Source organism: Scleropages formosus, chromosome 9 (assembly GCF_900964775.1).
Source record: "Scleropages formosus chromosome 9, fSclFor1.1, whole genome shotgun sequence".
Classification (NCBI taxonomy): domain Eukaryota; kingdom Metazoa; phylum Chordata; class Actinopteri; order Osteoglossiformes; family Osteoglossidae; genus Scleropages; species Scleropages formosus.
The window spans coordinates 7,639,436-7,664,471 of NC_041814.1; the positions used below are offsets into that span (position 1 = coordinate 7,639,436).

The following is a 25,036-nucleotide window of genomic DNA, read 5'->3' on the forward strand; positions in this document are numbered from 1 at the left end:
ACTATAGGGTACTCATTTTTATACGCAATTTGATGTTCTGCTCGATTGCAAAAGAAATATACACACACACACACACACACATTTTCAGAACCGCTTGTCCCTTACGGGGTCACGGGGAACCGGAGCCTACCCGGCAACACAGGGCGTAAGGCAGGAGGGGGAAGGGGACGCACCCAGGACGGGACGCCAGTCCGTCACAAGGCACCCCAAGCGGGACTCGAACCCCAGACCCACCGGAGAGTAGGACCGCGGTCCAACCCACTGCGCCACCGCACCCCCCTCCAAAAGAAATATATTTGCGCTAAATCATCAAATGTTAAATGTGTCATTAAAATATCAGCAATCCATATGCGATCAGCATATTCTCCAAGCTATGTACTGTATATACTTGCAAAGGACAGACAAAGACGTTGGACAATTTTGTATTCACATTGTTCACGACTGCCATCTAGTGGCAAATAGGTTAAAAACGATTACATGTAAAGTAGCGCGCGTTTGTTTAACGTCACGTGGTATTGCTCTTGGCTTCTTTTATCAACGCTTAAACATCTTTTATTCAAAGTAAAACAAGTTCTGATGATTTCACCGCTGGAATTAATTCGGCCGATTAAGTGCGTTTATGTTTGACAGTTTCGGAGAAAAGCTTCCGTCGTATTTATTAGTTTGGATTTAAAAGTAATAAATTGTTGTTTCATTGTTGTAATTATGAGGTTTAAGAGGCTTCTTCTCAACGTGAAAATAATCCTGCACTCAATCGCAGGAGGAAACAGTAACGGCACGGTTTCTTGCGCAGTGATTCATCCTGAGTGAGTCATTCCTGTGCATCTAAAACGTGTCGTAATTGGTATCACACACGCACGCACACACACACACACACACACACACACACGCGCACACATACACACAAAACACGGATTATTCAGAGCAAGGAGTCGCGCGGCAGCCCGTCCGACACAGGGATCATGCACTCTTCCACTCATCACACTCTTGACACTCTTCACCGTGACAGGCAGGAGTATAGGACGACCCCCCCCGGACAAAACCCCCACTTTTGAAACACTATCCTCTCAGTTGAAGTGTGAAGTAGGAAAAAACCTTTTTTGAAGTGTAAAGTAGGAAAAGCCCTTCTTAATTACATTAAAAAATTAAAAATACAAAAGCCCAACAGTCCTCTCTGTTGAAGTGTAAAGTAGGAAAAAACTTTCTTAATTACATTAAATAACAACAGACGCTCCTGTTTTTTCTAAAGAGAAAATCAGCTGTGTATATAAGGGTGTTAGATAGAGGCATCAGTTCTACTACTTCAGCCCCCATGGAGATCATCAAGAACAATAAAGGAGGCCCTAAATTGTGTGCAGAGGCTACTTATACACTGAGAAGAGCCAAAACAATACACAAATACGTTGGGAATGTTCTCAGAGGAATGCATTTTCTTGCAAAAGTTGCGCTATTACACATTTGGAGGTAAAGCAACTACTTTCTGTGACTGAGCATAACCAGAACCCAGAAACAGTGCACTGTAAATTTATAATGCAAGTTTCAATCTATGCTACAATACAATGCTTATAATACCTTCCTTATTGCTGTCCCATTATATAACATAAACTACAAATAATCAGAAAAATAAAAATGTCAGTTACTTGTCCTAAAGGGGGTTTTGTCCCAAGGGTTTTGTCTGGACCTTGACAGGCAGAGCTGCAGTTAAAGGACGTGGAAGGACAGGAGGACAGGACTGTGAGGACACAGGCACACGTCACGGATGTCCTTGTGCTGTCCAATCCCAGTCTCGTCGTTTTTATTGCTATAAACAAGTGTCCTTACATGAGTCTAGGACAAAACCCCCTTGGACAATACCCCCTCAGGACAAATAATTAATGAAGTTTTTATTCTTATGATTATTTATAGTTTATGGACACTTCTCTTACTAGTAAAATACTGCATTTATTATATAATGACATTGCAATAAGGAAGGCATTATAAGATTTGTATATACATTAATATTTGCATTATAAATTTATTTGTATATACATTAATACTTGTATTATAAATTTACAGCTCATTGCTTTACAACATAAAATTATTTGTACAATTACAAAGAAGCATGATTAAAAGAACATCATATCTTTGAAAAATAAAAGAGCAATATTAAAAACATCATTGAGTGTTAAGGTTTATTTAAATTTCATTTACTACCACCTGATGCCTACACCATTGTCCTATGCCATTCAGAAATGAACCAACACAGAGAATGACTGTAATATTTTCAAGGATTAGTTCACAATTAAATTACTTAATTTATATTTTTTCTTCCAATTAGAATGGTATTAAATTGCATTAAACTGAAAAAAAAAAACAGAAAAAACAGGGGCTTTTGTAATTTTTAAAAAAATATAATTAAGAAGGTTTTGTCCTACTTTGTGTTTCAAAAGAGAGGGTTTCGTCCCACTTTGTGTGTCAAAAGAGGGGGTTTTGTCCTGGGGGGTTTGTCTGGACCCCGCCCTTACACAACATATTTTTCGTCAAACTATACATGTAGTTTATTTCTCATGCATGGCTTTGAAGCATGCAAGACAGATAGATTGCCTTGAATTTCCATGACAGATGTTGGTATTGCATACCTATAATTTATTTACTTTAACTTTAGTTCTATATTAATTTAATGTAATTTGTCAGAAATAAGTTCCAAAAGTGTTTGCTGGTGACGGAGTTTGAAAACAGATTTTTATCCACATTTTCAGCAGTATAGCGTCTTAATTCATTTTAAAATGAAATAATTTCAAATATTGTTAAAACTATTAGCTGTTATTAACTATTAAACCGCTGCAAGCATCTGTTGCAAAATAGCAGAAATCCTCTACTCAAGAACACAATAGATGCTCTCATAAATCACAAAATGTGACTTTGTAATTTGCACTAAGCTGTTCTTCTCTAATTAGTAAAAATATTAAGTCATTTTCAAAAACTGCTTGTCCAAGTCAGGCTCTCAGTGATCACAGCTTGTCCCTGAAGGAATAGGGAATGAGGGAGGAAATACCCCCAATAGTATGCCAGTCCATAGCAGTGCACTGGTCGATGCTGAACTGTTCGTTATTATGCCTATTGTCCTCTTTTAGTAATTGTTTAAATGTCTAGTGCTGTTTGCACAAGTCTTGTGTGTGTGCACTTTATCTGTAGGTAACTCCGTGTTGTTTTATGTAGCACCACGGTCCTTTAGGAATGTTGTTTCGTTTCACTGTGTACTGTACCAGCTGTATATGGTTGAAATGACAATAAAGCCTCTCTTGTCATTACTCAGAAAATGTGATAATTCAATCTTCAGCTAAATCACAGTTATGGGCAAACACGCACCATCTGAAACCGCTTGTCCCATACAGGGTTGTGGGGACCTGGAGCTTAACCCAGCAAGACAGAGCACGAGGCTGGAGGGGACACACCCAGGACAGGACGCCAGTCTGTCGCAAGGCACTCCAAGCAGGACTTGAACCCCAGACCCACTGGAGAGCAGGACCCGGTCAAACCCACCATGCCACTGCTTCCCCCCCATGGGGGAACACAATTTGCTTAAACTAATAACACAAAAAATTGTACTTCTTGTCAATATCACTCTGTAAAGTAGGAGACTATTATACTGAACGCAAATTGTCATTATTTATTATGGCAGAAAAATAAATATCAAAGGAACACCTGCATTCTCCATGTAGTTTGTATCTAGATAAAACTTAACTGAAAACAATTATTTTAAAGAATGGTGAACATGGATCAAGATTTGGAGGAAATGCTGGTTATTGCCGAAAAGCAGGATTGTCTCACTGTGGGAGGTCACGAGTCAGCCAAGCTGATGAACATGTAAGTATTGTTTTACTTTGTTCACAAAAAGCAGAAAACCAGCCAAATTCAATGGTATTTTTGTAATGTGTGTTGCTGTATGGGACAGCTGGTAGCATAGTGGTCAGAGCTGTTCCCTTTGGACACAAAGGCAGCAAGTTTAAGTCTAACCTCCAGCTGTTGTACCCTTGAGGAAGAGACTTACCCTGAATTGCTCCAGTACAATTACCCAGCTATATAAACAGGTAAATAATTGTAAATAGCTTAACATCATAAGTTGGTTTGGAGAAAAACATCAGATAAATATAATATAAATGTATGATATAATGAAGTAAAGTTGGGGAACTGGCCTTGTGGAATTTTTCAGAGTTGAAATATCGATGTGGGATTGAATTTCTGTTCATTGATAAAGAGAATTGTGTTTTGCTTTGGTTACAGATGCAAAGGATCACTGTCCTGCAGAACTACTGTAATCCAAATCTTCTACTGGGACAACACCATTAACACCACATGCATAAAAGGTATGGAACACATGGCAGAAATCTTTGGTGAACAAAGTGCCACTGAAAGCATTGTCGGTGAGCCTAGGGATCTGCACTGCATCTTACTCACAGTGCGTCACACCACTGTGATTCGTGGTGTAACGATTGCAAAATATGTGGTACATGGCTGCTGTGTGGCAGTGGTCCATAGATCCAAAAGTCCATAGACTCAAATGCTTGTTTATCCCACTGAAGGGTTCTTGTAGCTCTTTCATAGACAGAAGTACATTTTCCTGCTTTTTCTGTTGTCCACTTAATCAGCATGGAGAGCAAGGTAAATACCAGTAAATACAACATGTAATTCTAATGTTCATCCAAAGCATTTCCATGTTTTGAATAGTATGACAGCATTTCTTACACTCACTAGTTTTTTGGTCTGAGCATGGTTAACATGCAGGTTATGCAGTCACCACTCATTGGAAAACATCAGTCCGAAGCCTGGGACGAAGGATGGGCCCATTTAACCCGAATCGATGCAAGGCATTCCTAATATTTTGTAATTCAGGGAGGTAATTTTCTTTTATTTAGATTCCTTTTGTGTGGCTCCGTACTTTAAACAAATTCATCAAGGGTTCAAAATATGCTCAAAAGGCAAACTTAGCTCTGAAGGTCTCTTGGATTCCTCAAGATCCTCTGTCACAGCAAAACTGCAGTCCCAAGAGGGTTGCTGCTATTACCTGAAATTACAAAATAACTGATTCCCTAGTGGTTATAGTGGTGATTCTTGAAAGGTAAAGCTTGGAGATTCTTGATTCTGGCTCCATTGTGGTGGAATGACCTTCCCCTGTCACTCAGAACTGCAGAAATGCTGTCTATATTCAAGAAGGGTCTGAAAACTCACCTTTTCCGGATCCACTTTGCCCAAGATCTCTCCAGCTCATTTACGGCGTAATTGTTCATGCATCGTAACTTCATGAGCATCCCTTGATATAACCTTTATTCAGCCATTACGCTGGCATTGTACTTGCTTATTTGTGTATCTTAGAATATTAAAAAAAGAAATGGTGGGAGGGTATCAGGATTTGTCTGTCCTGTGTTTTATGCACCTATTCGAACGATGAACCTCGGTGCAGCAAGTGGTAGGTAACAAACTAGGTTTACTTGAGACTTTCATGTCTGCAGCCAATGTCTCTCTCTCTTAATGTAATGCATAAATTGTACTTTTGCTGAGATGTACGCTGCTTTTGAGAAAAACGTCTGCTAAATGAATAAATGTAAATGTAAATGTAAATGTTTAGATCATGGAACTAAAGATGAACTTTCAACTTTACATGGCAATGACAAATGTAATCATTTGTACCTGAATAGCGGCACTTAATTCTAGTTACTGTCTTGATTAGTATTCATTCAGACCACCAAAGCTTTTCTCCACACTGACAATGTTATTTGCCCATCTATACATCTGAGTAAATTTTACTAGAGCAACACAATAGAGCTACAGCAAGAGCAGGGATTCACACCCGGGCCATTGACCAGCAACAGCTCTAACCACAGAGCTACCTGCTTCTTTGGCTTATAGAGAAGCAGTAAGGATGCACTTACTTTTTTTTTTTTTACATATATTTTTAATCAGAATCAGAATCAGATTAAACATCGCTTTTGTTATTTGACACAAGCTTCATGTCTGCTGTTAGGAGTTGGCAATGGAAAAGGTGAATTTTATCTGTGTCACAATATCTGAAATTATAGCATTGAAAAAGAGTTTACTTTTTACATTACCATATTTATTTTTTTTTCCCATTTGGCATATGCTTTCTCCAGAACCTTCAAGCATTAGTGTCTCATGACCTAATCAGCAAAGGATGAAAAAAAATTAAATCAGCACTGTGCAGCTCAATCATTTTAACTTACTCACAGTGCTGTATTATAAGGAGGTGACCGGTTTTATCCACGAACTGGTCAATTACATCATCCCATTTAGCACATCTTCAGCAGCACCGTGAAACTGTTTCAGAGGCAACTCCCCATCCCAATCCGTCAGTTTGTGGACCGTGTCTTCATATTTCCACTTTGTGTCAATCAGAACGTTAAGAGATTTCAGAAGCTCTCTCTGGTCTGTCTCTTTTTTTTGTAACCTCAATTTTTGTAAGTCGCTTTGGGGAAAAGCGTCAGATGAATAAACGTAAACGTGAATGTAAATTTAAGCTCTTAGGTTGATTTTGCAGATCGAGAGCAGTAAAGCGACAAAACAGGCTTGTAAAACGTTTCCGGTGAAAATCGCCAGATGTACCCGCATAAACGCTTTAAAAATGCGAGAAAAGCGCAACTGATCAGCATCCACTGTATCGAAACTGTAAGAGTTCTGTAATAGTAATTTGTAATGTAATGTAAACTGTAATAGTTCGAAATGTAATAGTTCTCACACAACATACTATGTTAAAAAACAAGGGCAGCAGAGGAGTATGAGATCTGACCCCACTTTCTGTGAATTTTCACGGTTTGTTTGCACTCTTAATTTTACTTTAACACCAGTCTTATTAGCGAAGATTGGTACATTTAAAACTCGGGATCGAGTTATTGATACTTAGTGACTCATAAGCAGCCATTAAAAGACACTGAAGGTTTCGTGTGTAAAATTCCACGGTTACATGCCAATTATTATGCAAATAAAGTAAATTGTTACATGTCTGTTAGTGGCTGTGAAGCTGGAGGCGCGAAGGAATTCTCCGGACCCTTTGAAGCCGGTCGACGCTTTGGCTGAAACACCCAATTACGGTAAAAGATGATAATTGAATGGATCGCGAAGACCAATAGCAATTCGCGCAATTGTGTAAGCCACGCCCACAACGAAACTGAATAAACTGCATTGCTAATAGCGCAACAATCGGTACTTATCTTGAAAGCATCGCTTGCTCTTGACCTTTACACTTGAGTGCTGGAGTTTGGGTTGGTTTTCATTTTTTTTTTTTTTGTACCAGGTGCAGAACTTTGCACTTGTGTAACTTGTAAATTCTGCAGGATTTGGACGATATGACAATAGTAAATCAGCTGATTTATTGGCAGTAACTGCTTTTGTGTGTGTGTTTTTTCCAGAATGGAGAACGTGGGTCAATCTTTGGAGGAGCTGCTGCTCGCAGCCCAGCGACAAGATTGCCTCACAGTGGGGATTTATGAATCAGCCGAGCTCATGATCGTGTAAGCATTTTCTTTTTTATCACCAAAAAGAAAACCAGCGAACTTACTTAATTACTACTTAACGAATTTTAGATTGGAATTGTGGCTCAGCGCTCATGTGGCTTTGCACTTGTGTCGCCCAGCGATCCGGACAGTGTGGTGCTCTGCGTTCTGGCCACGGATGAGGAGGACGAGGACGACATCGCGCTGCAGATCCACTTCACTCTGATCCAAGCCTTCTTTTGGGACAACGACATCGACCTCCTGCGCGTGTCGGGCTTGGGACGCCTGGCACAGGTCCTTGGCGAGCCGAGCACCGCCAACAGCAACGCCAACAAGCCCAGGGATCTGCACTGCATCCTCGTCAGGGTAAATCACGACGCTTCAGTTTTTTTTTTTTTTTTTTTTCTAAACTCAATCTCTGCATGGGCATAGGTCTTACTGTACTGCAGTAACTGAATATGCATGTACGAGATTACCTCTCTTCTCCTCCTTCAGAGTCCTGAGGATGCGGGGAAATGGCCAGCTCTCAAGGAGGTGCGCAGCTACTGCCAAGAAAGTCGCCGCCGAAACCAATGGGCTCCATTCGTGGCCCTGCAGGATCGCTGAACGAACCTGTTGGGGGGGGCGGTGAAAAAGAAAGCTCGGTTGTTCTGGGGGGAGGGTGGAGTGACGTTCATGAAAGCGGGAATTGCAGCGATGGCTCGTGTTTAAGAAAAGTTGGAATCGGGCACGTTGTGCTGGGCCTCCGACGGCTCTCCGTGCGGTGGACGGTAGCTGTGAGCGGGAGACACGTGCGAACGGCTCTTTCCGAGAGTCCGCGCCGCCCCGTGGGCTTGAGATGATGTTACAGCGCAGTGTCGCCACGGCATCCGTGGGAGGCGATCCGTGCGAGGTCTTCGCTGTGTTTGCTTTAAAACATCTCCCATCTGATCAAGGCGCTTAAAAAAAGTGGAAACCCTGAAATCAGCATGAAATATTTTAAACAAATGTTGCTTTAAATTTTAAAAGCGTACTCCGAGTACTCGGCCACTCATTTTTAGGAACAATATTAGCACTAAGGACGGTTCTTGAAATTGAGCCCATTTTTATCTCGCTATTACATTACTTTTAGTAATACATTTGAAGATCAGTAAGTAAACATTATTTTTGCTAACAAAATAGTTACTTTTGCAACTGTGCTCAGGATTTTTAAACTCGTGATAAATTTCAATGAGAATGAAAACCGATCTAATGTATTTAATAAATCCAAGAAAGCTGTAATGATGGTCTATGCTTAGATATGAATTGTTTGCTGGAACTGATTTCTACGGTTTTTTTTTTTTTCCCCACATTCTGTGAAATGATTGAAAAGTTCTTGTCAGCGGCAAAGGTCGTTACAAATAAGTTCAGAGTTCTTGCTGCATTACTTTATGTGACACATAACGTTAATAAATCCCAGACGTCTTTCATGGGACTTCCCTTTGGCTGCTTTGATCAAAGATTTAAAAAAAAAAATAAAGGAGCAAAGCAAAGTTGCGTCTCTGTCCAGAGGTACAAGAAGAACCATTTTCTACCTCAAGCCCTCGCAATACTAATTGCTTCATATGCAAGCAAAAATATCTGAAATTGTGAAGAATTTTAATGTTCTTCAGAAAAACCACACACACATGCTTTCTGAACCACTTGTCCTATATAGGGTCACAAGGAGGCAGAGCCTAACCTGGCAACTCAGGGCATAAGGCTGGAGGGGGAGGGGACACACCCAGGACAGGATGCCAGTCCATCACAAGGGACCCCAAGCAGGACTTGAACCCCCGACCCACAGGAGAGCAGGACCCGGTCCAACCCACTGCACCCCCCTTCAAAAAAACCATTGTTATAATAATACTGTTAAAAAAAGCCATGAACACACACACACACACTTTCTGAACCGCTTGTCCCATACGGGGTCATGGGGAACCAGAGCCTACCCAGCAACACAGGACGTAAGGCCGGAGGAGGAGGAGGGGACGCATCCAGGAGGGGACGCCAGTCCGTCGCAAGGCTCCCCAAGCGGGACTCAAACCCCAGACCCACTAGAGAGCAGGACCCGGTCCAACCCACTGCGCCACCACACCCCCACGCCATGAACACCTAATTCCAAATAAAGTTCTCTAAGCTTTATTTTAAAATTCTATTCTGAATTCCCAAGAATGCTGATATATAAACATCTCTAAACCAAAGTTAGATGTGGAGATATGCTCAGTTATAAAGGTGAAAGGTGCCTAAGAAGCAATGAATGTAGGTGTGTAAACCACACCCATTTACATTTATTCATTTAGCAAACACTTTTGTCCAAAGTAGCGTACGTCTCAGCAAAAATACAATTTATGCATTGCATTAAGAGAAAGACGCAGCTGCAGACATGTGACTCAAGTAAACCTAGTTTGTTACCTACCACTTGCTGCACCAATTTTTTTAAATAACATAAGATACACAAGCAAACAAAAACAATGCCAGAGTAATGGCTGAATAAATGCTTATATGCACCCATAAAAATACAATGAGTTTTGCATCAGTACTTGTCCAATTACTATCACTACTGATCAGGTATAACTTATCCTGCAGACATCCCATCTACATTCTGGGATCTTTTTGGTGCTACACATTACACAATAGTGCTTTACCAGTGTAAATTAGCATAGAAATTTATATTTACTCACTACATTGTTCAAGAAATGTATGTCTTATATGGATTTGATGTAGTTGCCGATTATAAGTATGAGAGTGGCAAACTTGTGAAAAATATAATCAGTTTCCTTTGCTGATGGGTTTTTGAGATCTCCAACATAAATAGACATAGATAGGCCATGGCTTCATGTTGGATGGCTCCACCAGGCCACTACATTGGAAAAATTGGGTTGTCAAGCGGTACGCAATGCTATGCGTTTAACTGTACCAATTACAGAAACAAATACAGCGAGGAGAAAGGCTGGTAATTAAGTGACTACTTCAATTTTGTCTGCTGTAAAAAAAAAAAAAAAAGTCTTAAGGGGAATTTGTGTTCTTAGCAAGTGAGTAAACAGAAGAACAAGCCAAGTGGAGACATTGTTTATGCTGCTTTTGTGTTTGCTGGTATGTGTATCTGAGTCTGCTGTGCATTAAATCTGGATCAGCAAACAAGTGTTAAAATACTGAAGTAACCTGATCTTCAGAAAGGAAAATTTTGTGGTGCAGATCCGTAGCTTAGTTTGACAAGTAATCACTATCACTTGTCAGAGCCGTAGTGAGAATTTATTTTAACATCAGAGTACATCATCTTGTGAAATTACACAATGTGAAAGTGAAGGGACACATGGTTAGACATAATTATACAAAGATTGTAAAGTTTGAAGGACAATAATGTAATGAGGCAAAAAAACTTGTTCAAACAAATAGCAAAGTTTTAGAGAAACACACACATTTTCTGAACCGCTTGATGCATATGGGGTCACGGAGCCTACCTGGCAACTCAGGGCATAAAGCCAGAGGGGACACACCCAGGACAGGACACCAGTCTGCTGCAAGGCACCCCAAGCGGGACTCAAACCCCAGACCCACTAGAAAGCAGAACCCGGTCCAACCCAGCGCGCCACCGCACCCTATTTTAGAGAAATAGTTCAGTTCAATTATTTTTCCAATATATATACCTGTATGATACAACTGTCAAAAAAAGCTTGTACGGAATCAAAGATGGGACACTAACTTTTAGTATTTACATCTGACTGTTAAAAATACATAAACTGAAATCAATGTAATTAAAACTATTTTGCCTGACTGGTCTGAGTTTAAGAAGGGAACAGTTCTCCTAGAAGTTTATTCCATTCTGTTTAAATTTTATAATTTAGACATTGTTTTGAGACATAAATGATTTGACATCGGTTTTTGCCATAAGTTTACTTGCATGACATGAAGGTGGTTACGTGTAGATCTATAAAATCAGCAAGAACAATAAATCTATTAATATCATTGAAAAAAGTTTTCAGGATTTGACCTACATAGTTGCCAATCATAGGGCTGTCTTTTGAGAAGGAGAAAGTCTTTTTTCAGTAAAGTTTGTGAGGAATTGCGCACACAAACCAAGCGGGGTCACGGCAAACTGGACCCTAACCCAGCAGCACAGGGCACAAGGCTGGAGGGGGAGGGGACACATCCAGGATGAGACGCCAGTCCATTGCAAGGTATCCCAAACAGGACTTGAAGCCAAAACCAGCCAGAGAGTGGGACCCAGCCAAGCCCCCCCCCCCCCCCCCCGAAAGTTGTAACTGAAAAAGTTAAATGTAGTCGAATCATTTCATTGAAGGTCTAGGAGAGTTACAATATCAGCTGGGCAACTGGTAGTGTAGTGGAGAGTCCTGTTTCCCTTTTACCCAAAGGTTGCAGGTTCAAATCTCACCTCTGGCTGAAGTACCCTTGAGCAAGGTACTTATCCTAAATTGCTCCAGTAAAAAAAAATTACCCAGCTGTATAAATGAGTAAATAAATGTATGTAGCTTAACATTGTTGCTTTGGAATAAATGTGAATCTATAATAAAGTATTTATTTGCAAAAAAATGTTTCTTCTTAAAGGGGTGCGGTGGCGCAGTGGGTTGGACCACAGTCCTGCTCTCCGGTGGGTCTGGGGTTCGAGTCCCGCTTGGGGTGCCTTGTGACGGACTGGCATCCCGTCCTGGGTGTGTCCCCTTCCCCTCCGGCCTTACGCCCTGTGTTGCCGGGTAGGCTCCGGTTCCCCGTGACCCCGTATGGGACAAGCGGTTCTGAAAATGTGTGTGTGTGTGTGTGTGTGTGTGTGTGTGTGTGTTTCTTCTTATTCAAAACAAAAACTTTTGAAATCTGTTTTGCCTTTATATCAATATGTTTTTCCCAAGATAATTGCTCATCTGTATAAATTCCCTGAAAGTTAAGATCTTTCTACAGTTTTATTCTAGGCTCTATAGTTCCTTTTTAAATGTTCAACAAGTTTGACAGATTTCACCATTTGTCTTTAACTTCATTAATAGACACTTTAGTAATAACATTACTAGTATGTAATAAAGCATACATTTTTACACTATATAAAATCCATTTCTTTATAGGCTTGGAAATATCCTCAGTTCAATTCAATTCAATTCAAAATTTCACATGACAAAATGACATAATTATATACATGGACCATCAGTTTTAGTCTCTTTCAGTCTCTCTGGTGGCCAGATACCATCTGGTATATATGGCTATAATAACAGAATGCTGAGATTATATTATTAGTAGGGGTGTGGTGGTGCAGTGGGTTGGACCACAGTCTTGCTCTCTGGTGGGTCTGGGGTTCGAGTTCTGCTTGGGGTGCCTTGCGATGGACTGGTGTCCTGTCCTGGGTGTGTCCCCTCCACCTCTGGCCTTATGCCCTGTGTTACCGGGTAGGCTCCGGTTCCCTGTGACCCCGTATGGGACAAGCGGTTCTGAAAATGTCTGTGTGAGATTATATTACTGTAACTATCTGAGTTACTGGGAGTTTGAGTGAGAAAATTAGTTTATTGTAAGTTGTTGAATTATGGGTAAAATGGAATTGTGTTCAACCGCTGAGGGGACTCACGGGGAATATAAGGTGGTGAGTGTGTTAGGCTATGAAAAAAAAAAAGGAAAGCTTAAGAGCTGTTAAGCAGGTTGACCTGGGGTGCAGGTCTGTAAAATCAAGGAGTCCTGGCCTGAGAGTATTATTTTCTCATGTTTGTACTGAAATCTCTCACTGTGTGCTGGTGTTCTATAAACATTCATAACGAATGCTGCCTGTGTGTCCTGTTCTGCTCTATCTGAACCCAGCATTCTGAGTAAATTATACAAATCCAAATCATAAGAAAGTCTCTCATATATTATCAGACTATGAATATAGGGTGATGTGATAACTATAATAAACAAAACAGGTTAGATATGGCACCATGTGGAATCTTTCCACAGACCCAAGAACATCAGTTATTGCAAATTAGAGCTTAAAGTTTAGACAGAGAGAACTCAACATTTCAAAATTTGTATTTATTTAACCTACACAATAGCTCAATGCCTAGGTACGAATACTGTATATACTGTACATCAGTACACTTCCTGGCATCGTTCAAGTTTTTGTCAAATTGATACATGTCTGGTTTGATCAACATGTAATATAAAAATAAAATAAGCTGTCATTGGAAATCGCTTGAGAAATTCCCAAGTTAGACCTCTGGTTGAGCACATCGAAAGCCTTGAAATGAAAAGCAATTATGACTTAATTTTCTTTAATAAGCATTTTTTGCTCAAAATGTAAAATATTTAAACTATGCCTCATTTATGGTTTCTTGCCATTTAATTTTTTTTTTTTTACTTTGAGTTATTTCGTTTTGTGGTTTTCTTGAACAAGCCGCATGTACACGAAATGAAACCGAGCTCAATGCATCAGCCCAGGATGGAGCAGCAACAAACCGCAAAACATCTGCTGGATCACTGCCCCACCTACACGCCCACACCTGTGGATTTAAAGAATATCAACAATATAGATGTTAATGTTTGGCTACATGAAGCCCATTTTACAGCTTAAAGTTTGCCGTGTTGCTAAAGATGTTTTTCTGATCATACGATGCATAAACCCATCAGTACATTTACTCGCTTAGCAGACACTTTTCTCCAAAGCAACTTCTAATGAACTCTGTGTAGTGTTACCAGCCCACACACCTTATTCACCAAGGTGACTTACACTGCTAGATACACTAGGTCACTCTTCCATCCATCAGTGGAACACACTCTATGGGTGAACCTGAACAGTATGTCTTTGGACTGTGGGAGAACATGTAAACTCAACACAGACTGAACAGGGATCCAACCCATGTCTTCTTATACCACCCAGGCGCTGTGAGACAGAAGCGCTACTCGCTGTGCCGCTGTGCCAGCGTGCCGCCAGCAGTAGCTTCATCGAACATGCTGACTTCGCTCTGCGTTATTCACCAGTTAATATGGATCGCTAGGTGCTTTTTAAAAGCAGCAAGAGAGTGACAGAATGACATGTCCACCGAGAAAATCGGCAGCATTTTTTTCAGGTGCGACTTCTTAAGAATCTTATTACTAATTAGGGTAAGCGCAGGTATTAAAAACAGGGTGAGAGTTTGATTTCTACACTTTGTACGATTAAACGAAAAGAGAAAATTAATAAACAAGTCCTTTTCTTTTTGTGCGTGTGCTCAGAAACAAGAAAAAAGCCGTTTTTCTCATTTTTCTGCTTTCAATATTAAACAAAAAAACGAATGAAAGCATGGTAATTCGTATTTTGTTTTTCAATTTCGAATGAAAAAACGAATGAACGCAACGTACACGGATCTTTCATTGTCCTAAGATGCTGATTTTCTGCGTATTTGCCGAAATGCGCTCGCAAAATAAACATATTTAAATAACGGTGAGCTGACGCCCAACACCGCTGGCCGCTGTCAAGCTGTTCTGGGCCAGAAAAAAGGGTCTTCCAGCCGCTAGGTGGAGACATTGCACACCCGCTACGTAAATTCGCCGCCGGAAGACGAAAGCCCCCTCAAGTCACGTGATGCACGTGACGCTCGCGGGAGTTTAAGATGTTCGGAAACAGAGCTCGTGCGATGTTCACAACACAGCGATGGCTGAATGTTGCGGCGATATTGTTTATCGAAGCGATGAAAGAGGAGTGAGTTGCAGTGGCTGGCGTTAGTGAACCGCTTTTATTTAATCAAGAGCTGTCGTGTTCGCTTATAACCCCACTTGTTTATGGCGTGTACCTAGGTGACTGTGTCACAGGCGCTGGCAGATGACGATGCAGCCTTGGTGAAGGCCTATGAGAAAGCGCTCAAATCTTTTCAGGTAAAGTTCTGTAAGTAACTGAATACTACACGGGCGGTTGCCTGCATTTATTTAAATGTCATTGTTCACACGTTACATGTGTGCACTAGCGAAGAGTGTCAGCGGCCAGAGTAGAGAGTGAGCTTGGGTGATAGTCGCAGAATACTAGACACATGATGATGATGGTCACTCATCCATACAGTGAAACGCACTCTGTGTCACTCACACACTATGGGGGGGGGGAAACCTGAACAGCATATCTTTCTTTAGACTCAGACTGTGGGAGGAAACTGGAGCACCTGGAGGAAACCCACGCAGACTTAGGGAGAACATGCAAACTCCATGCACACTGAGCAGGGATCGAACCCATGTCCTCTTGCACCACCCAGGTGCTGTGCCACTGTGCTGCTTCAGAAGCATTAATGTAGTTATGCCATGGTGGAAAACATCTCCCTGGATTCTATGATGATGTTTACAAATTCTACAGGGAAGCAGAACAAATTGTAAAGATTTCACTGCAGGCAAACTTTGTGCTTTTGGTATAAATAAATATCACTCTTTCGTGTATGCTGTGTTTCCTGGCATAAGCTCCGAATGACCACTAGCCCAAACTGGACAAGCAGTTACTAACTAACTAACTAAATAAATAATCACTTAGCCCTTTTTGATACGCATATGATGTTACATTTTGAAGGCTCACCTCTGCAGGCACCACACAGGTGAATAACCATGTTGTGTAGTGTACCAATGTAGTGTACATAGTGTATCTAGCAGTATAAGTAACCTTTGTGAATAAGGTGTGTGGGCTGGTAACACTACATAAAGTTTATTGGAAGTTGCTTTGGAGAAAAGTGTCTGTTAAATAAATGTAAATGTAATGTAAGAATGTTATTTTTCTCCTGTAAGCCATCAGTTAGTCCTTTGTATTTAATGCAACAATGGTGAATATTTATCACTTAAAGAAAAATCATGAAAATATCTTTTTTTAATTTCCATGAGTATTGAAACACAACATATTCCATTTTATTGCATTCTGAAAAGAACCCTCTAAGAATGTGGCTTTAGATTTTTGAAAGTACCAGGGACAGTGATTTTAAAAATCAGATGTTAAACATATTGATATGTATGCTGTTTGCTAATGCTGAACCACTAGTGTTGCTTGGCTATTTTTTTGTTGCAAGAGATCTAGAGATACCCATTTTCTTTAAGGGCACAAAAACTGCAGATAAGCCTAAACAAACGGAAGATGGCAAGAAGGAAGATTTTTTAGAGTCAGAAGACCATGGCAAAGAACCTGATGATTGCAAGATGATGACACAGGTGTGGATATATAACTCTGTGAAAAATGCATATTTTATCACTTTGAGGTGGACCATTCAGACCTCAAGTCATGGGTTGTGAGATTTTAAGTGTTGGCCTGAATTAGTTGCATTTAAAAATGTGGACATGTTTTTCCCCACATAAAAGGCATGTAAATGTTCATGAGAGTACATTTATGTTGCTAATTTAAAATATCAAGAGCATTGATTCATTTAAGTTACTTTTGTTACAGCATCAGTGGGCAGTGGGGTCACGGTGCCTTGCCAAGTGGTCAGAGACTGGACTACTGTACCCTGCAGTGTTGCTCTGGATAAAGGGACAGCACTGCCGGGTGAAATTTGAGGGCTATGGAAATGAAGAAGAGATAGATCTTTCTGAATTACTGCCTGAAAATCTGGAGCAGCCTTCAGGAGACCAACAGGTGAGCTCAGGCACAGCCTAGTTGAGTTTCAATCTAGAGAAGAAACAAATAGAGAAAAATCGAAAAGGAGTGCTGGAGAGGAGAAAAAAACTAATTCCATCAAAAACACAGTTTAATATTGTGATTCATTATTTGATTGCTTTAATATACAGAAAAGCAACAACTCAAATATTAATCTAAATACTATATTAACTACTTGTTTCTGAAACCATAAGGCTTAGATATTAGTTGTTGTTATTGGGGGGTGAATATATTCAGCTTTATCCAATCATTTCTGTTTTTGTATTTTACTTTTTATTGTGTTTTCATGCACTGGTAGTTGAATTTTAGAAACAGAAAAAACCTTCAAGGTCAGAAATTTTTTTGGCGATCAAAATGAAAAACACTTTATTTTAAAGGCTAATTTACCTCCTTTCAAGATTGTCAGCGAAAGATGTTCTGTTTCTAAATCTGGTGCTGAAATCATTACATCCACTACAGGTATCTGTGTAGCAGATTTATCCCCCTCTAGTTAGGTTTTCAGGACATTAACAGAATTGATAGATTGTTTACTCCATAGTCAGAGCTGCTATGACACAAATGGTGTAAAGAATGTTTTTAGTTCCTCCTTAAGCCAAGATGGCAAAAATGTTTAGCGTTCATATTGGCACTTAAGGGTAAGTTCTGGTGGAAAATGTGCAAGTTCCATGTTCATTTTGTGAGATTAAGTACACATATTCCCCCTGAAAATGCACCACTTATTAGAAAACTGGAAAATAAAATTGTCTATTTCTTATGGAGAAAAATTGTAATTTGTCCCAAGCCCATGCCAAGTTTACTTCAAAAATAACCCTAAATGATGCTTAGTGTTAGAAGGAAAAAGTTATGCAGCACATTGAAATAAAATTAATAAGCGTTAAGAACATTCATTTTTTTCTTTTATTTCGTTGCATCTGCTCATCTTTTTCCCCCCACAACACACGCGTATCAGTACAGCTTTTTTGAATGGCGTGCTTACCTCTACGTATGAAATAGTTTAAGAACAATGACTTTTCATTTTGTTTTATGTTCACCTTTTTACTTGTATAAATAAATGTAGAACTTACATATTTATTTCTTCAGATTATGTGGGTCTATAGGGCAACAGCAGGATATTCACAGAAATTTCATTAAGGCTCATGTATATAAATTATATTTAACAAACAATGATTTCATAAAGGAAACTTACCATGATAGCATGTGTGGACTGCCTTGAGGATGATTAAGGCTTTATGTCCCTTTTAAATAAATGGGGGGGAGTAAAAGTTTAGCATGTCTATTTCTCAAACAGCTGGTTGGTGCAATTTTTTGGAAGTCAGAGGCCCGGAATCAAAGTTACAGATCGGGTTACATTAAACTCTGGACCATTTAATAATAAGTGGTGGTAACTGTGGACCAGTACAAGAAAATATTGGGAATTTTTTTTTTTTTTTAAAAGTATAGCTGTCACGTTATCAGTGTTTACATGTCTGTGTCATAAGCATAGAAATGTTATACATCGGTTCAAGCCTCTTTAGCCATAGTGTATATAGAATCGAAAATGGCTGTATAACAGAACCAATGTAAAATCAGTGGTATTCTAAATGCATTAATTGCCTTGCATTAACTTTATTCTAATATTAAATTACTTTTTGGTTATAAAGACTTCGGTGGGGGACAGAAGAAAGTGACTGCAAAATATCTCTCCTTATACCTGCAGTGGACACTGGGGTCTCGGTGCCGAGCTGTATGGTCGGATGATGGATTGGTCTACCCTGCAGTGTTGGTGTGGGCTGAAGGCCAGCGAGGTCGGGTGTTGTTTGATGTCTACGGAAATGAGGAAGAGCTTGAGCTGAGTGCCTTGCTACCCCCAGAAGAGCAGGAGCCTAGTGTTAGCACTGTAACAGAGGTAACTACAATTTCCATTGTGTTTAATAGGCAGTTGAGGCCACTAAATCATAAGCTTATACCTTTCTTGCCTTTTTGCTCAAGGAAATTTACCCTGGTTAAGCATCATATGGTTCTATGCCCCCTATCTCTTCTGGCTAGGCTTTGCAGCGGGACTTGGATGGCGGCAGCAGCTCAGGTTGGAGGAAGTTGGAGAAGCAGAAGATATCTGCTAATAAAGAGGACTCCACCAGTAGCTCTCTGTCCAGTGGCACTAATGTGAGCATAAGCATTGTTCCACCCCTGTCTTACCACTCTTGCATCAACAGACCCCACAAGCCAAAGATGTACTACTTTGTTTTCCAACTGGATGTTTGCTGTGGAAAAAACCACCATGGTACACCTTGGCCAAGATGTTCTTTTATACGAGATAACATACTCTCCACTGATCGAAAGTAGCATTAATACGATGGTTTAAAAATTACAGAAATTAAGGGGTTAATTCAGTTAAATTCCATTGCTGGTTTCTGTGAAGTGTGCTTTGCAAGAGGCTGCCACAAAAATGTAATGTGGAATTACATGAGTAGGTGACAGCTGGTAGCATAGTGGTCAGAGCTGTTGCCTTTGGACCCAAAGGTGCTTGAATCCCAGCTCTAGTACCCATCCACAAGGTACTTACCCTAAATTGTTCCTGTAAAAATGCCCAGCTGTAAAAATGGGTAAAATAATAAGTAGCCCACTATTGTAAGTCACTTTGGAGAAAAGCATCAACTAAATGAATAAAAATAATGTAAAATAAATGTCTGGTCAGTAGATGATATTCATCAGGCCAGGCACAGAAAATATCAAGTGCATGGATGATTGAGCCTGTCCTGTCAATGTTCAGGTTCCATGTACCAGTATAGAACACTGGTTGTGTAGGATTTGTATGTGTATTGTTTCTTTAATAAATGTTTTTGGGTAACAGGATACAGGTGGAGGTCAAAACCGTGAATGCTGTAACAAGCAGAAAAAGCAGAAGAGCACAAAGAAGGCAGGCAACTGGAGAGGCAGCAAGATGGGATCTCAGGCCTCATTTTGCGCACCTCCAGTCCTGCCGCCTCCCGAGGCCTCAGCGGTGAGACCTCCTCTACTGAGTACAGTTACACACAATCTCTAACAAGCCCATGATTGGCAGCACTTTCCACTAGACAACAGTGAAGAAGATGCAGACTTGCAGAAAACACAAAAGTATTAAGTCAGCAGGTGGATACTAAAAGTATATTAACATTAATGAATAAGTCTTGTCACTTCATTTTGATGAGGTAATTGTAGCTTATGTTTGGATGTGGATACTATCAGTCAGTAACATAATGAATGTTCATCATATTAGTAGAATTTATAAAATGGAGAATGCATTTCTTGTGCTGCAGTGAAATTCGTATGCAAAAATGCAGGGAATGATTATTATTCATATGTGTATAAATTCTGATGTTAAAGAGTGTCATTTCTCTTATGGATTGTTTTCAGAGGTTTTTTTCTTTTCTTTTCTAGGGGTACCTCCCATTCCCGCCACCCTCTTCTGTCTTACCACCACGACGCAATGGAGATGAGAGCAGCAGTGGCCCAGACTCAGATGTTGCTGAACTCTCCAGCATGCTGCTTTCTTGGTACCTCTGTGGCTACCACACTGGCTACTACATGGTTAGGAAATATGCTTGCACTCCCAGCACCTCATTCACTACTGTGCAAAACATTTGTTTATATATGCTCTGTACTCTTTGCTTTTCAGGCCTTGCAACAAACCAACAGTAGTCATGAGAAAACCAAGAAGAAATATAAGACCAATTTCAAGTACAGAAATGGCAAACCCTAGGCAAGGTAATTTTTTCTTTACAGATCGAATTACTGTGCTGTTTGGACACCTTCTCCACAGGAGAGATTGATTCTGATACACTGTCATCTCACTTTCTACAACTGTGTTTACTTTCAGCTGGCCCAGCACTGTTGTTCTTCACAGGGACACAGCAACTAATGTTACAAGGAGAAACTGAACATTTACGGAAAGAATTTAAAGCGGTACTACTGTCTTCCCCCCGGTGTCAGTAATCAAAAGAACGTGAAAGGAATTGTTTGAAAAGGAAGAAGCAAAATCTTTGTACAGTTCCTTTATGTACAGAAACATTTTTACTGGTATTTTGGTGCAGTTATTTATGGTGAACTGGACTGAAAATTTCTTGTGAGATTGTTTTCACTGAAAACGGATATGTCAGTCTACAGTATTGTAAAAAAAAAAAAAAATTAAACACAATAATAGCTTTTGAGGTACTGTCTTGTTATAGTTTGGGTAAATAAGTTGTTTTTGTTTTACTTTGTTTTACTCTTTTCTGTTCAACATTATATGAAATGTCATTTTCTGGGTAAATAACCATTTCCTTCTAATCCTAGTCTGAAAATCAGCATTGTTCCATTTAAGAGCTGACTCACCCTGTACATGGGGTTCTGGGTCTCCCTTTCTTTCCCTAACCCTGCCCTCTACTTCTAATGTCAGGAGAGTCAATATTGAATCTATCAAATAATTACAGCCTTCAGTCCAACAGAGCCGATTGCCTGCAAGTGAGCTGATCTGCCTTAAGATGTTGACTTCGGAGTTCCAAGAAAATCGATCTTGTCCCAAATGCGTGATTAGATTCTGTTTAAGCTGTATTTTGTATGCCAGGAGGTCAAAGACTGGAGGATTAGAACTAAATGCAATAGGAGCGAGAGCCTTAGCAGGCACCACTTTGACGCTTTGCATCTCCCAAGAGTTGACTGACGCTGTCAATGACGCAAATTCCAGCCAGGGTGCTGTTTGCACATGGGAACATGTTTCTGGTCCAAATGAAGGGTCAAAAGGGTCAAGTGCACAAGAGGGGTAGGAGATGAGCTCCAACTTCCATCTGTTTGACTGGGCAGGAGCACTGAAATGTCTGTAGAAACATAGCTTTTGAACATTTCCTTCCAGCAAACAACGTGAATACAACGTGCAGGGAAGGGAGCACTTTGTCTCATATTGACCAGTGGCAAAAAAAGGAAAAGTCCATAGGGGGGGAGGAAGAAAGTTTGACTGGAAACTCTTCAGTGCCTCTTCTCTGCGCTTTTTCTCCTGATATAGGTGGGACTGGTGAAATTCTGTCAAAGGAAAATACTGTATTAAGATCTATTCCGGCTCCTGTGAGGAATTATTTAAAGTTTTAAAATAACTTAGATACGTTAACTGAAACCTTAGTACTTTATTTCGTTTTTCTTTAACTTTAATAAAAAACTGAGGTTAACGGGCCTTAACACGCAAGGCGACATACATGCACCAAATTCATGTTTCTGCAGTTTATGGAACCGTGTTCGCAAAGCAGAACGATGGCATTTAAAACCAGTACATTTTTGTCACAGTTTGACAGGTGCGTTTCATAGTCCTTAATTTCTTCTACGAAAATGAGCATCTTATACGTGCGGACATATGCTGGAGATGAACCGGGAGGAGCGGAGTTTACCGTAGGGAGGAAACCGCTCGTCGGCGGTGTCCTCGTGATCGCAATAGTTCTATGAATATTGCAGGAGCTGATGTCAGCGCGCGGTATAAAGCGATGCCACGTTTTGGACAGTCAGTGCCCTGCGAGCGGACTCCGCAGCCCTTCCAGTACCAGAACCAGTCCCAGTCCGAGTACCAGTCCCAGTACCATGGCGAGCGGCCGGCTCGTTCTCCTCAGCGTGTCCTGCTCCGTCCTCTTCCTCCTGGGCGCCTGTGATGAGTCTCTGGAGACTCGTTCGCCGGAGAACCCCGTCAAGACCCAGGAGGAGAAGGAGCTGGTAAGCATTTCGTCTCCACAGTAGTTCTTAAGTTTTGGAGGCAAAAATCTGCCTCTCGGACTAGTTACTGTTTCCCCCCTCCCGCCCGCTCCAGTTGTTGCGTTAAGACCGGTGATGGAACAATCTAAATATCTTGAGGGGATTCTTGTAGAATCTCACACATGCGCAATTCCTTCTAGATTGAAGCTTTGCAAGAAGTTCTGGAGAAACTGAAAAATAAGCAAATGCCCTCAGCGGAGAAGAAACTGGGCTGGGTTCCATCGGTAAGGCTTTCGCGGAAAGTACAGTCATTGGTTGAATGTATGATACTGTGGGAAGGGGGGGGGGGGGGGTGAGCGCGCACGCACGCACGCACGCGACAAGACTTGCAGCTCGGAGTTTGAAAGAAGAGCTTAACTGAACCCTGTCACTGTGTCATTGGCGGGTCCAGTGCGACGCCGGGGAGCAGTGCGCCATTCGCAAGGGCGCCAGGATCGGGAAGCTGTGCAACTGTCCGCGGGGAACCTCCTGCAACTTCTCCATCCTCAAGTGCTTGTAGAGAGAGAACGGGGCGCGGAGTCTTCTTCCGAGCGTCATTTCGCCGTGACGATGCCGCGTGGAAACTTCGCGCTGCTGTTCCTGCTTCCCTTCCCTTTCGAGTAGCGTTGGGAGTAATTGAATTAAAACAATCCATAGCCTATAAGTTGTCTTTTATAACCATTTGAAGCCACTTTTCTTTGAACTACAAGTAAAAAGATGAAATGTTTATCTAGCGCTCTTTTAAATCATCCAGTGCGTCTCCCACGTTTCCTTGCTTATTCATGGACACTGTATTTGATGGGCATAAATGCTTCTCTCTTCGTTGTACTACCTCCTTGTTTCAAGTCATACCTGATTTATAGCTACTTGTTGTCTTCCGAATGTCTATTAAAATACTTAATTTTTATTTTCTTCCTTCCTTTCCTGTTCTGAACACCTCTAATGACAACGTGGTAATGTTGTTAAAGTCTCCATGAAGTTGTTCTGTATCGAATTACTCTTGCTGTCTGCAATATGATAATTATAAACCGGTTCTTATAGTGAAATACTTAATGTAAACGGATGTATTATTATTCCAAGGCAATTAACGTTTTAAAAAAAAAACCCACAAATCAAAAGAGGCAAAGATTCTGTCACCACATTACTATTTGTTAAAAAATATTTTAAAAAACGAAATATTTCAAGTTAAAATCGAAAGGAATACATCTGGATGTAGATAGAACAACTTTCATTAAAAATACTGTATCTGCTGTATTTAGCTGCCGTTTATATGCTCACATCTGACTTGATGGTCATTGGGATGTGTACTTTAGAGCACACCTTACTGATAAAAGAGTTAAAGAAAAATGAATTCGTGCAAAAGTGAAAAAAGCAGCTTTTACGTCTCTGACATTAACATCTGAACTAACCACCATACAGTTAATGCTGTCAAAGAATTAGAACATATATAGATGCCTTTGTGGTTCATCCCCTGCACAACTGCGACCCTGCGTTGTTGTTGTTGATGAATAAATGAATAAAGCAAGGACAACTGAAATTATGGTTTTCCAAAAATAGCTCATCTGAAAATTTGGGTCGCGGTGGTTTGGAGCCAATTCTGACGACAGTTAGTTAGGGTACACCATGGACTGCAACCTAGTCTGTTGTAGGTTAGCCATACGTACACACCTGTGTTTTATGGGCAATTTATGGTTTCCAATCCACCTAAACGAAAATCTTTGGAGTATGGGAAGAAACCAGAGCACCTCAGGGGAAACCCACACAGACAAGGAGAGAACATGTAAATTCGACGCAGACTGGGCTGGATTCGAACCTACATCTAACAGGCCCGGGCATTATAAGACATCAGCACCACCACGTCGACTTAAGGGGGAAAAACCCCCTTTCTCCAGATTTTGTAATTTCATTGCTCAGTTTTACCACGATTACGCGGCAATCGTTCACTAGCGCTTGTTCGGTGCAGGGTCTAGATGTCTCCTCTCAGGGTTCTGCACACAGTCACACACTAGGGCAATTCAGAGTGAAAACACCAGTTCACCTGACACACGTTTTCGGCCCGTCAGAGGAAATTGGACCCCATAAACTTCTATTAAAAATTCAAGAATATTTTATGGGAGAGCTAGCAACTGATTCTAAAAAAATAATAATAACTGAAGCTAAATACAATAGGCAGCATGGGCTATACGATTGGATGTAGGTTCGATTCCCATTTAGTCTGTATGAAGTCTATATGTTCTCCCTGTGTCTGTGTGGGAGCTCTGGTTTCCTCCCACAGTCTGAAGGC

General features: G+C 40.6%; 3 protein-coding genes and 1 long non-coding RNA gene across 5 annotated transcripts; all 4 read left to right on the forward strand.

Moving 5' to 3' along the window:
* Window positions 1–3,720: 3,720 nt before the first annotated feature.
* On the forward strand, window positions 3,721–7,076 carry LOC108930539 (uncharacterized). Its single transcript, XR_001965854.1, has 3 exons — window positions 3,721–3,846; window positions 4,264–4,346; window positions 7,002–7,076. It is a non-coding gene; the product is annotated as an uncharacterized LOC108930539 (long non-coding RNA).
* Window positions 7,077–7,401: 325 nt separating this feature from the next.
* LOC108930535 (growth arrest and DNA damage-inducible protein GADD45 beta-like) lies at window positions 7,402–8,931 on the forward strand. Its single transcript, XM_029255036.1, has 3 exons — window positions 7,402–7,502; window positions 7,625–7,850; window positions 7,980–8,931. Exons 1-3 carry the CDS (start codon window positions 7,402–7,404, stop codon window positions 8,088–8,090), a joined length of 438 nt encoding a protein of 145 aa, XP_029110869.1. The 3' UTR covers window positions 8,091–8,931.
* A 6,095-nt stretch (window positions 8,932–15,026) lies between these two features.
* Window positions 15,027–21,155, forward strand: LOC108930573 (survival motor neuron protein-like). 2 transcript variants are annotated; one of them, XM_018745868.2, is made up of 10 exons: window positions 15,027–15,132; window positions 15,228–15,305; window positions 16,494–16,604; window positions 16,837–17,025; window positions 18,743–18,931; window positions 19,072–19,188; window positions 19,877–20,026; window positions 20,443–20,592; window positions 20,681–20,769; window positions 20,882–21,155. In XM_018745868.2, exons 1-9 carry the CDS (start codon window positions 15,085–15,087, stop codon window positions 20,762–20,764), a joined length of 1,116 nt encoding a protein of 371 aa, XP_018601384.2. In that variant the 5' UTR covers window positions 15,027–15,084; the 3' UTR covers window positions 20,765–20,769; window positions 20,882–21,155. The 2 variants fall into 2 exon arrangements, with proteins under 2 accessions (XP_018601384.2, XP_018601385.2); XM_018745869.2 differs by having other exon boundaries at window positions 20,681–20,764.
* An 898-nt stretch (window positions 21,156–22,053) lies between these two features.
* Window positions 22,054–23,841, forward strand: LOC108930574 (cocaine- and amphetamine-regulated transcript protein). The gene is made up of 3 exons (XM_018745870.2): window positions 22,054–22,734; window positions 22,914–22,997; window positions 23,165–23,841. Exons 1-3 carry the CDS (start codon window positions 22,489–22,491, stop codon window positions 23,270–23,272), a joined length of 438 nt encoding a protein of 145 aa, XP_018601386.2. The 5' UTR covers window positions 22,054–22,488; the 3' UTR covers window positions 23,273–23,841.
* Window positions 23,842–25,036: the final 1,195 nt, after the last annotated feature.

Bases quoted from the DNA above. Each gene is read 5' to 3' on its own strand.
- LOC108930535 (XM_029255036.1), top strand. From the start codon at position 7,402: ATGGAGAACGTGGGTCAATCTTTGGAGGAGCTGCTGCTCGCAGCCCAG. The intron at 7,503-7,624 runs GTAAGCATTTTC...TGTGTCGCCCAG, and splicing joins TCAGCCGAGCTCATGATCGT to CGATCCGGACAGTGTGGTGC. The intron at 7,851-7,979 runs GTAAATCACGAC...CTCCTCCTTCAG, and splicing joins TGCACTGCATCCTCGTCAGG to AGTCCTGAGGATGCGGGGAA.
- LOC108930573 (XM_018745868.2), top strand. From the start codon at position 15,085: ATGGCTGAATGTTGCGGCGATATTGTTTATCGAAGCGATGAAAGAGGA. The intron at 15,133-15,227 runs GTGAGTTGCAGT...GCGTGTACCTAG, and splicing joins ATCGAAGCGATGAAAGAGGA to GTGACTGTGTCACAGGCGCT. The intron at 20,593-20,680 runs GTTAGGAAATAT...TTTGCTTTTCAG, and splicing joins ACCACACTGGCTACTACATG to GCCTTGCAACAAACCAACAG.
- LOC108930574 (XM_018745870.2), top strand. From the start codon at position 22,489: ATGTCAGCGCGCGGTATAAAGCGATGCCACGTTTTGGACAGTCAGTGC. The intron at 22,735-22,913 runs GTAAGCATTTCG...AATTCCTTCTAG, and splicing joins CCCAGGAGGAGAAGGAGCTG to ATTGAAGCTTTGCAAGAAGT. The intron at 22,998-23,164 runs GTAAGGCTTTCG...TGGCGGGTCCAG, and splicing joins AACTGGGCTGGGTTCCATCG to TGCGACGCCGGGGAGCAGTG.